Genomic DNA, 12,320 nt, shown 5'->3' with positions numbered 1-12,320 from the left:
CAATTAGCGGAACTCACGGAAGCCACTCATAACATTCATCATGTCGCACAGAGATTATGAAGGAGTTAAACGAGAAGAAGTCAAGAGCCCCCGATATTTTGAGAAGCACAACTGTTCGGATCAGGCCATCAGCGAAGGTGCCTGGTCCTAAAAGAATAATTCATTAGTTGAAAAATCCTATCTTTTGCAGAACCGTAAGTGTTCAACCTAAGACGACTGTAGTATTTCATGGTCGCCAGACGTGAGGTGATGACCAGATTAAATCTTTGCGATGGGGTCCTCTCCCAGGTCTCTAATCAGATTGTCTGCAGGAGTCACTTACAGGAGATTTCTGAATTGTTGCATTTATATGTTAGTCGGCATGCAAACGCATTATCAACTCTTCCTTTTTTCTCAATTGCGACTTTTATATCTACGAGCACCAAAAATAAGAAAATAAGAGATTATTGCATTAGGATCACATTAAGGTTTCTAAGTGGAATTACCACTACCATATATACCCAGGTGCTAGGATTATATAACGCTGTAGTATAGTTTTAATAAATATGATACCCTGTGCCGATTAGTGTTTGTGAACTGATAGCTTATAATATATGGTAGCACACTACTGAGACTGGTACTCACAAGTGTATGATGTATATCTACGGTTCACAGATGGCAAGATACGTTACTCAACAGCGGGCTCTCAATTTCATCAGGTATTTCACGCGACAGGAGTTTCTGAATCTTTATCAAGCTTGGATGTTCCTCAATTAGCATTTCAACGCGAAGTTATACTGTCGATATTTTATACTTACAATAGAATAATGAGTATAATGAGTAGAGAGTAGAGTGTTGGATCACTGGATATATATATGTTGTAAATATGAGGCACCAGCAGGCAGTATATATAAGTGTATATTACATATAGTATATATATGTGTATATATACATATATAGTGATATATATATATGTGTGTATATATATGTATATATATGTATATATATATATATATGTGTATATTTATATATATATATATTATATATATATATATATATGTGTATATAATATATAATATGTGTATATATATATATATTTTGTGTATATATATATATATATATATATATATATATATATATATATATGTGTATATATATATATATATATATATATATATAGTGTATATATATATATATATGTGTATATATATATATATATATTGTGTATATATATTATTATATAATATATATGTGATGTATATATACATACTAATATATTATATATGATATATATATATATGTGTGATATATATATATGATATGTATATATAATATATATGTGTATATATATATATATATGTGTATATATATATATGTGTGTATATATATATATATATATATATATATATATATATATATATATATATATATATATGTGTATATATATATATATATATATATATATATATATATATATATATATATATATGTGTGTATATATATATATATATATGTGTGTGTATATATATATATATATATATATATATATATGTAAAGTAATCCCTCGCTATATAGCGCTTCGACTTTCGCGGCTTCACTCTATCGCGGATTTTATATGTAAGTATAACTAAATATATAACACAGATTTTTCACTGCTTCGCTGGTTCTGCGGACAATGTATCTTTTTACTTCCTGTACATGCTTCCTCAATTGGTTTGCCCAGTTGATTTCATACAAGAGATGCTATTGGCGGATGACTGAGAAGCTAACCAATCAGAGCACGCAGTTAAGTTCCTGTGTGCTGAATGCAGTGTTAACCAGGAAGTCTCGTCTCGCTCATTCAGCATCAACGTGTTTCGCTGTGTAAAGAGTTGTGCTCTTTGTGTTTATCTTTGTGCATAGTCAAGCCCTTCATTATGGCTCCAAAACGATCTGCTACTGCTTCTGGGCCGTGCCCAAGCGCCAACGGAAGATATTAATGATTGCCGAAAAGGTAAACGTTTTGCATTTGTTGAAGGCTACGATTCTTTATATTTAAAAAGTAGGAAAGGAATATAAGATCTACAGCCGCAGTGTCCTTTTAACCAGGGTGCAAAACGAGTTGTAAGTGAATATAATAAGGCAGTAGTCTGGATGGAATATGCTTTAGGGATTTGGATTGAAGACTGCCAGAAGAAGAACAACGGCAGTGCTACACAGTTGCCTGAAGTGGCTCTATTAGAAGAGCTGTAACGCTCTCCTTTGTTGTGCAGTAAAATTAAACTCATTGTTATCTGACAAGTCATCATGTCATTGTTGGTGGGTAACCATAATTAATTTTCTACTTACAGTACTTAGTACATGTACGTACTTTTAGTGTCACTGTACACACATTTACTGTATACTATTTTTCTTGCATTGTACGTATTTATTGCTGATGGCCTGTCTATCGTAATGGCTGTAACATGTGATATCCGAGACACTCAATATCTTTAAAATAATAATTAGGTTTTACTGTATATAAACAGTGTGTTTATATACATAATTTCAATGAATCGTATTTCAATATCTAAGAGAATACAAAAGGATTATGCTGTATAACTCTGCAGGGAATATTTATAAACAGTGTGGGAGAGTTTATAAGGGCTTAAAATATATAAAAATAACCATACAAACATATGGTTTCTACTTCATGGATTTTCACCTATCAGGGTCTGGAACATAACCCCATGATCGAGGAGGGATTACTCTGTGTATGTATGTAATATATATATATTGTGGCAGTAGGGGGCAGTAGTGCACCCTTGAACCCTCAGGGATGACTCCAGACACCAGGTAAAAGTCCACGACCCTTTATTGTTTAATAACAATGTGCACCAAGCACCCTCCACACTACTCATAAACCAGTACTCTAAGTAACACACAATAAACTCTCCTCCTCGCCCAGACACTTGCTCCTCTACCTCCCAGCTCAGCTCAGTGTCTGGACTGAGGCACCGCCCTTTATAGCCCCTGACCGGAGGTATTCCTGTCCCGACAGTCCATAGTTCCTTACTCCTTCCGGTCAGGGCAATCAGTCTTTACTTTAACCGGAGCACGTTGTTAGTTCCTGTCACGTGACCATGACGTACTCCCGGGTCATAGGGCATGAAAGAGCCCATAAGCCCCCCCACAGCGACTCCTGATGGCCCCCAAGGTATCCAGCAGGGTTGTGTAAAAATACTACAAGGTCCATAATGCCCTGCTGGACCTCGGGCATGATCCTGCTGTCGGGAGAGCTCCTCCTGGCGGCCTGGGGGTGCGGACCGGCATGGAAAGCCGGCAATCCTTCACATTTCCCCCCCCTCAGCGACGACAACTGGGGCGGAGCGTCTGGCCCCGCGAGGGACGTCCTCCTCCAAGAGGACGCGTCAGCCGGACCCTGGCTGCGATGTCCATGTCTCCCGGCGAACCTTGGGGGAACGGTGTATCCTTTATGCGCCCGCTCCCCCGTCCTTCGGGCACAGTCTCGCCACTCGTGGCCCAGCCGACGGCAGTTGTAACACCGACGATGTCCCCTGGGTGTCTCCTCTGCTGCGACTAGAAACACCTCGGGAATTCCGTCAGCGTCACCTCCGCCCCTTTCTCCGCCAAGGAAGGGTTTATGGCGCTTTGCTGCCCTTTAGCCCTCTCTCCGATATGTCAGGAGACCCACGCTTTGGTTTGGGGACCTCCCGTTTCATCTGGGGCTTGTGCTCAGCTTGAGGCTCTCTATGGAAAGAAGAGAGCCTCTTTGCTGTCTGCACACCCGTTGTCCTACGCATATTAGGTTCCGCGTCATTAGTACCGACTTCGTCCCGATGTACAGCACCATCCAGCTGCACCGCACGAAGGCGCTTCGCCGGGCGCTCCTATCACCGGCGCTACCCTGCACGCCAGACCGATCGGGTCCTGGAGAGTTGCACAGCCCGAAAGCCACGTCAAGCGCATGCCCCGGCTGTTTGCTTCGCCCCAACCACTCAGTTATCGTGCTCCCGTCTCTTGTCGGGTACACGGTGCTTTGACAACCGCTACTCATCATCTGCGGTGCCCGATCGCACTGTGTTCCCTTACACTCTACGACGCGGGGCGAACTCACCTGTACTCCCGCATCGATCATCTCCGGAGCTTCCCAACTCAGCCGCTGCACGTAGTCCTGCAGAGCCTTTAACGGGGTTGCGGCCGTCGCTCCCAAGTCCTCCACACGTTCCTTCAGCTGTTGTAAATCCTGTAAGAAATAGGGCGGGCGAGGTATTCCTCGAGCCTCCATAAATCCACAGAGTTAATGTTTACGGCCGGAGTTGTTTGCGCTCCGCATTTCGCTTACCTCCGACCGGAACCAATGAGCACGCCCCTCCTGGCACGTGTTCAGCTGGGTCGCGCAAAGGCTCCTGGGCTTTGAGTTCTTAGAGGGACGGCTGGCTTCTACGAGCCGGCTGCGATCTGCCTTTTCTTTCCCAATTGCAGACCCTTCAGCCACAACCCGTCCCTCCTTGTCGATTGCCGCTTGTTTCGGGCGCTGCTTTGCACGCCTTCCCCTCCCTTCCAGGAGGCTCGGACTGCAGGAACGAACGACCTCGCCGGAGGACTCGAAAGTGTCCTTCACCTTCCCGACATGCACCGCGGTGACCAGTCTGTTGTCCTCGTGGGCAGCCTTCTAGCCGCCCGCTGCCATTTTGCCGGAGCATGAGGCAGTCATCCGAGACGCCGCTGCATTCTCTTGGTGAGCGCCTGTAAAACATGATAAAATAAATCCGACACGCCGGACGCTTTACCTGCAGCTCCCTCCATAGTGTATGGCGGAACCCCGGACTATCTAGGGAGTCCGAGGCGCCGACAGCGTCCGGTCCCGACTGACGCGCTACCCGGCTAACTCGCCCAATTAGCTCTCGGCCTCTTCGCTTCCGGTCAGGTAGGTCCAGGACCTCTCGGCGTCCGCCAGGCCCTGCAGCCAGCTGGGACTGACCTTCTTTTCCCTGTCTTCTTGCCCATGGTCCTGCAGAACGGGATGGCGCGCAGTTGCAGCTTTCGTAGCGGGTGGTGTTTGCACCTCCGTGAAAAGATGGGGAATCCCCGAGGGTTGTCTGCCCACACAAAATTTGTTTTAATGCAGGTCCTCTGCCAACAGACGGCCAGAGAATCCTGCCGACTCACGCCAGTGTGGCAGTAGGGGCAGTAGTGCACTTTGAACCCTCAGGGATGACTCCAGACACCAGGTAAAAGTCCACGACCCTTTATTGTTTAATAACAATGTGCACCAAGCACCTCCACACTACTCATAAACCAATACTCTAAGTAACACACAATAAACTCTCCTCCTCGCCCAGACACTTGCTCCTCTACCTCCCAGCTCAGCTCAGTGTCTGACAGAGGCACCGCCCTTTATAGCCCCTGACCCGGAGGTATTCCTGTCCCGACAGTCCATAGTTCCTTACTCCTTCCGGTCAGGGCAATCAGTCTTTATTTTAACCCGAGCACGCTTGTTAGTTCCTGTCACGCGACCATGACGCACTCCGGGTCATAGGGCATGAAAGAGCCCATAAGCCCCCACAGCGACTCCTGATGGCCCCAAGGTATCCAGCAGGGTTGTGTAAAAATACTACAAGGTCCATAATGCCCTGCTGGACCTCGGGCATGATCCTGCTGTCGGGAGAGCTCCTCCTGGCGGCTAGTGCGGACTGCATGGAAAGCCGGTAATCCTTCACAATATATATATATATATATATATATATATGGTTTAAAGACTGTCTTTAATTATCTCACATTTTTTTAACGGTTTAAAGACTGTCTTTAATTATCTCACATTTTTTTAACGGTTTAAAGACTGTCTTTAATTATCTCACATTTTTTTAACAAGTGTAACTCAAATGTTCATTAGTTGTTGGTTTATAGAAGTCCTTTATCAGTGTTGCTGTTGACTAGAACAGTGGGTTCAGAATCTGTGCAATACTTGAGCAGCTTTCAGGTCAAATGCGAGGGAACACACACACACAAATCTCCTTGCCTGTCTTCTTTTCAATTCAAGTGCTCCAATCCACTGTCTCACAGACCTCCTGCATAACATCATTCCCATCTCACTCACCTCGCCTTATTTTTCTCTTCTGTGTTCACTGCCCATGCTGTTTTAACGCATCAATATGTATTTGTAGAGTCTTGAGAGATCACACGTTATTGTATACATGTCAGTAGTCTGCTGTATTTAATCATCTACTTCAAAATCATGAAATTAGACTATTATTAGCAATAAGTAGTAATTCAAGTTCATGCTTTACTTTGAAGTTGGAATTTCTCTGCCATAGTCTGTTTACATGGGATATTGGATTTTGAAAAAAATTGTTGATCTTTATAAATAAATTTGTTTTATTGCACAAAACATTGTCATGCTCTGAATATTATTGGAAGTATATTGTGAGCAGTTTTCCTCATTCATAATGCCATTTGAGATGGAAAAAACCCATAGTCAATCATTTGTTACAAATTGCATTTTTTTTTTTTTGCTTGTACATTATGTAGAGTAAAAATCCAACACTAAAGGTCTGTTTTGGGAGGATAATGTTTAACGTAACTCTTTTCTTTTGTTACAGGATTTGTTTTCAGTGAATCTGAACCAACAGCTCTTGAACAATTTGAAGGTGGTCCTTGTGCTTTGATTGCACCTGTCCAGGTTTGTTCAATTTCTGTAATGTTAAATTAATTCTACAAAAATGTGTATTACATTTTGAAAGATAACATTTCATAAGGCGTAGTGTATGTTAATGTGAATTGTTGTTTATATAAATCAGATGTGCGAAGATTGGAGCTTTGGTATACCAGAGCTGTTCACTGCGCTGCCATGCTGCCCCTCAAATGACGAAGCTTACAAACACACACACCCCATAGATTATGTTACAGGTTGGAAAGTGCTACTGATGAAATCGCCTATTTAAGAAGAGTCTATCAGCGCATGATGTGGATGTTGGATTTTTGCAGACGTTCCACACAAATGCTGAATATTGGAGATAGGTCTAACTATAGCCTGCAGCACCTATGATTTAGGTCACGTAATGCCCACAATGTCAGTCAAGAAACACTCTTTGAGTCAAACCTCACACAATCTTAATCTTAACCATAGTGTGACCATTCTTGTGGTTTTGTTGTGTGCTACAATTACACTCTTGGAATTTTGTGACGTTGGGAACAAAGGTTTTATTGAAATTTCTGGAAGCTTTTCAGATAATGAATATTAAGCACATTGCTTGCAGATAATGTTTTGTTCACTATTCTGTACAGCTTCTGTTCGGTACCAGTTTGCTCAATGAATCTTTTTGTAGGACATTGTAGTACACTTTTTTGCCTGTGCTATTTATTTACATAGAAATTTGTCTTTTTTATGTTTATATGTAACTAATTATTTTTTATGACAGGCTTTTCTTCTGAAAAATATTTTGTTCAACAATGAAAACTCAAACTGGAGGGAGTGTTCAGGTAAATCTTAAATAGTAACTATTTTGACATAAACTATTATAAAAACAATGGAAAAATATATGTATAATTTTTAAAATTACATTTTACAGCATATTTCCAGGATGTACTATTTCTGGAATAATACTGTAGTTGTAGTTTGCATTTTACAGTGTTTCACCTCTTGAAATATATTCTTTTCTGTTGCCTCTAAGTGTTTTTTGTAAAATTTGTAGAATCTTTTGATTTGGAATATACTGTATATTTCAAAAATTACTCAGTTTGGTTGCTTTAAAGCAAGGGTCTCCAACGCTGGTCATGGGGCACTACTGTGGCTGCAGGTTTTCATTGTAATGCTTTTCTTAATTAATGACCAGTTTTTGCCTTCATTTTAATTGACTTATTTTTTTAAGATTCCGCCTCTGAATTGCTTCATTTTTTTTTATTAAACGGCACCAAACAGAAATGAGATATGTAGTAAGCCAGCATATGACCAGCTAAGTTAAAACCTAACACTCCACGCGCTTTTACTCCAATCAGTTTTTTAAGTTAGAAGCCAATTCTTATTCGTTAAACCCATTATTTAATTCCAAGGCTTGCTGGTGCCCTCATTCTGCAACAGCAGTCATTTCAGAAACTGTTTTCTTTTTTCTGTTTTGTGGACCTGAGTAGATCAGCATTGCTGTGATCTTTATTTTCAGATATTGTATAATACAACCAGGGTGCTGGTTGTGTTTTAGCTTGTTCTGTATCTCATTTTGTTTTTTGATATTTTTTTTTACTGTTAATTAAGGAAAAAATAAATAATTAGGAGGTCTGAGTCTTAAATAGCATGTTAAATAACATTAAGGCAAAAGAATTATTTAGCAATAAAATATGTTCAATTAAGGTAAGGGTTATAAAGAAAATCTGCAGTCTCTGTAGTGCTCCAGAACCAGAGTTGGAAACCTCTGTCCTAAAGTAAGGGAATGACATGTGAATAATGGAAAATGGAGGAGGAAAGTACAAGTTGCCACTATTAACTTGTCTGTTTTTTAGATTATCCTGATAAGAAAATAATCCATGCACGCTTCCAGTGTATGGTTGAATTGTAGAAAAAACAAACTGTAGTTCTTTTTTTAATCCATGATCCTAAATACAAGCAGGATACATAGATTAATTGTTGATTCCAAATTGGCTCTTATGGGAGTGATGGTTTGTTCATGAGGGGGCCACTCTTAGGACTGGCACCCTGTCCAGAATATTTCTCTTCTTGTGCCCAGGGCTTATGGAATAACCCCCTGGCCCTCAAAATTATAAAATGGATTAAGCAGCTTTAAGAATGTTATGTTACCTTACACAAATATTGGTTTACTTTTGAATTTCTCTAGCCCACCTTCCTAAGTGATAGTATGTATATACAGTTAACATTAGGTCTTTTTATTTCAATTCAGTTTTAAAGTTTTACATGTAAATGTTTGCATAAAATTATATTTAGAATGTGTAAGTTAACTTCATTTTTTACAGCTAGTCTTGTACACAGTGCCTCAGAAAACTGTCTTTGCATTCATTCATTAAAAAAAAAGAGTTTCTATAATGAAATTCACCTTTTCCCTGACATACCTGCCATATGTTGGAATACTTTTTATTTTTGACTTCTTTTAACGGTTTGCCTTAGAGAGGCATCAAGATTGTGTTTGTGTTTATTCTGGTACTTTTCATTTTTTTTTTTCTTTGGTTCTAGGAATGTACAAGTACCATTTTTTGACTGACTCCTATACAAACTCTTTAATGAGTGAGTTAAGATGATGTCTGTACTTTTATTAGAATGAAAAGAACAATGCCCAATTTTCAACATTATAAATGTGTAAACAATACAATACTATTTAGTTAACCATATTGAATGAAACATATTTTTGTTTTAATAAATACAAATATTTTAAAGATATTTATTATTGTTTTAATATTTACCCAACAATAGATGTAAACTCATTTTCAAAATTGGAATGTCACTTAGAAGAAATTGCAAATGAAATAAATATCTAGCTTAAATAAGCTTTCAGATGTTACAGATGTTTTTTAAAAATATTTCAGCTCCGTAAAGGATCAGTCAGTTTCTTTATCACTTGTTAAATCATAAAGATGAAAATGCCTGTCCACTGTTTTACTTTACCTTACCTTAGCTTTGCTGTGAATGTGTATTGAACATCAGACAGTACATATCAGGATGAAATATATATTACCTATGTGATGCATACATTTAGATACCCTGAACCTTTGAATGCTTCTTACATGATATACTGTATGTATGTACTAAATGTATGTACTACATTTAGGATGTACTAAAGGATGCATTGTGATAGTATTTCCTCTTTATCATTATGAAATATGGGCAACATGGTAGTTCATATCCTGGCTATTCCTTGCATGGAGTTTTCATGTTCTCATGGGTTTCTTCTGAGTGCTCCAGTTTCCTCCCACTGTTCAAAGACATGCAGGCTAGGCGAATTGCCTTTTTTAAATTGTATATTCGACCTGCACTGGATTGGCACCCTGTCTCGAATTTGTGCTTGCCTTGTGCCCTTTGCTATTAGGGAAAGGCTACAGCATCTCCCATGACTTTAGTGTGGATCAAGCAAGTCAGAAACTGACATGACATTGTTTATCACTAACAACGATACAATCTAGCTATTCTAAAATTTGAATGAGTTTAACCTAGGAGTAATGAGTTTTATGATGTTTAAATTGCTGCTGTTAACTTAATATAAAATTGGGACTCCTTGAATTTTTTTCCATCACATAAATTATGTGGTAATGATTGCTTTGTTGTTGTTTTTTTTTTAAACTCTAAACCTTGAAAACGTAGCAAACATAACAGTGCATATAAGGTTTATTTGGAGATGCAATATATCTGAAATGCAACTGGCAGACAGTTAAAGGCAGTGCAAACACAAATTATATATATTAGTGCTGGGCAACGATTCAAATTCATGATCATGAGTAATTGTGATTAATCGCAGACAATCGAAACAATCACATTGTTATGCACAAAATTCAATAATGAACTCGAAAGTAGTTTGGTTTTCAAACACCTTAAACAAATAAGCTGCTTTTTTCAACTTAAACATTAATGTAATCAAATCAAATATAAAACCAAAGCTATTTGCCACTGCCAGGGCATTAATGTTTTATCTAGTTTGTTATAGAAAAACAAGTTACCCTCAGAGCCACGATCATAACATTATAAAAGGCACCTTCTGAGCAACAGCAAGTTAACATTTCTAAATTAGTTTTATTTTTTATCTTAACAGATACCAGCAGAAACATTTTCTTTTATCAGAGAGCAGCATAAACAGACTATGTTCAGTAGCAACTCTTTGAGGGCTAATATTTGTTCCAAAAAACTTGGTTTTCTCAAATGCGAACAGAGCAATGGTTTCAAACATAATCAACCTAACACTGTTGCTGCCTTTTGTGACTGCTGTTGGCGCCTGTTTGCAGTTTGTGGCAGCAGCGGCTGTGTGGGGTGGGGGGAGATAGCTCGATAGCCAGAAGGAATGCACAGTGGGCTGGCTGTCTTTCTGAGACTGGTGTGTGGGGTGGCAGTTGCAGTATCGTTTGTACCTCCTGTCATCTTAAGTGTCTGTCCTCCCAGGCAAACGTTGCCATAGGTGCATCAGCTACACAAACATGTTCAGCACCACAATCAGCTGGGGACCGATCAGCTGATGCCGGTACTCACTTTCGTTTTCGATCTAAATCTCCAGGGGCCTCGTATAAATGCTGCGTACGAACGTTTCCATGCTCAAATCGCGATGTATAAAACCTAAACTTGCCATAAAGCCACGCACATGTTCACGGTAGCTCCAACCCTGCCGTATGCAAGTTCTCCACTTGGTTTTGCAAACTGTTGGCACCCAGCATCAAAGCAGTGCTACTGTTCCTGTGTGGTTACCCTTTCTTTTTTAGATCCACATCCCTGACGTGACTTTATGATATACACTGAAACTACTGCATATTGTTTATTAGTTTATGGCATCTGATTGAGTATTCCCTGGACCATTATATAGTCACAGGATAATTACAAAGTATTCTAAATATCATAGCTGCTTTAGCGTTGTTACTGTCACTGCACCTTCTTTTTCTTTTTTCAGTGGCTCCTGTTAGGGGTTGCCACAGCGGATCATCTTTTTCCATATTACTTTCACTGCACCACTCAGAGTATTTATATTGGTGTATCTGAGTGTGGAATCACAGCTCAGCAGCTGATTGGAAAGAGAATTATCGGGATACAGCATCAAGCACACGCTACCTCAGCCATGCTGCCTATTGAACTGCTCTCATACGGCAAATGCTTCAGAGCCTTTTCTCGCGGTTCAGAAACAGTTGCATCCCAAAAACTATAAACGCATTCAATCAGACCATCAAGTGCTCCTTGTAGAACTGTTTATACTTATTAGTACATTCACCTCACTGTAAACTTGCGATAGTTATAATATTGCACAACCTGAACCACTTTATAAAACTCATATTTACATATGATGATGATATCATTTTTAACATAAAATGCAGCAAAATATATTTATTATATTATACAGATAAAACTTTAACTTCATTTAAATAATCTATATTGTTAATAATTAAACATGTGAGGACATGGTGCCGCAGCACTTTCGAGGAGCTGGCGCTCCGTTCATGGATTGTTCCTGCCTCGTGCTATATTCTTCTAAACGTGTACTACGAAGATATTTCAATGTTTCTTAAAGGTTTTGAAGAATCGGTGTTCTATGCTTACAGATGGCTTAACGTCTGTTACAGAGCTGATTGTGTGGCGATTGGGTATTTGGAGAAAGAAAAGGAAGGATAGGAATTGGAGGTTAGTATGTTTGAAAGAGACAGAACTGCTGCAATAAATTATTTTATCG

The 12,320-nt window shown here is 39.4% G+C and overlaps 1 protein-coding gene across 2 annotated transcripts in view; it reads left to right on the top strand.

Annotated features, from left to right (window-relative positions):
* mindy3 (MINDY lysine 48 deubiquitinase 3) overlaps window positions 1–12,320 on the top strand; it is a 190,421-nt gene that overhangs the window by 18,326 nt on the left and 159,775 nt on the right. For both annotated transcript variants that reach the window (XM_039736227.1, XM_039736228.1), the window contains exons 2-3: window positions 6,561–6,640; window positions 7,380–7,440. In XM_039736227.1, the coding sequence (XP_039592161.1) occupies window positions 6,561–6,640; window positions 7,380–7,440 (141 nt within the window). The remainder of the gene's footprint in view (window positions 1–6,560; window positions 6,641–7,379; window positions 7,441–12,320) is intronic.

This window comes from Polypterus senegalus, chromosome 15 (genome assembly GCF_016835505.1).
Source record: "Polypterus senegalus isolate Bchr_013 chromosome 15, ASM1683550v1, whole genome shotgun sequence".
NCBI lineage: Eukaryota > Metazoa > Chordata > Cladistia > Polypteriformes > Polypteridae > Polypterus > Polypterus senegalus.
The sequence above is the reverse complement of the archived record's forward strand: the minus strand, read 5'-3'. Positions and strand labels throughout refer to the sequence as shown.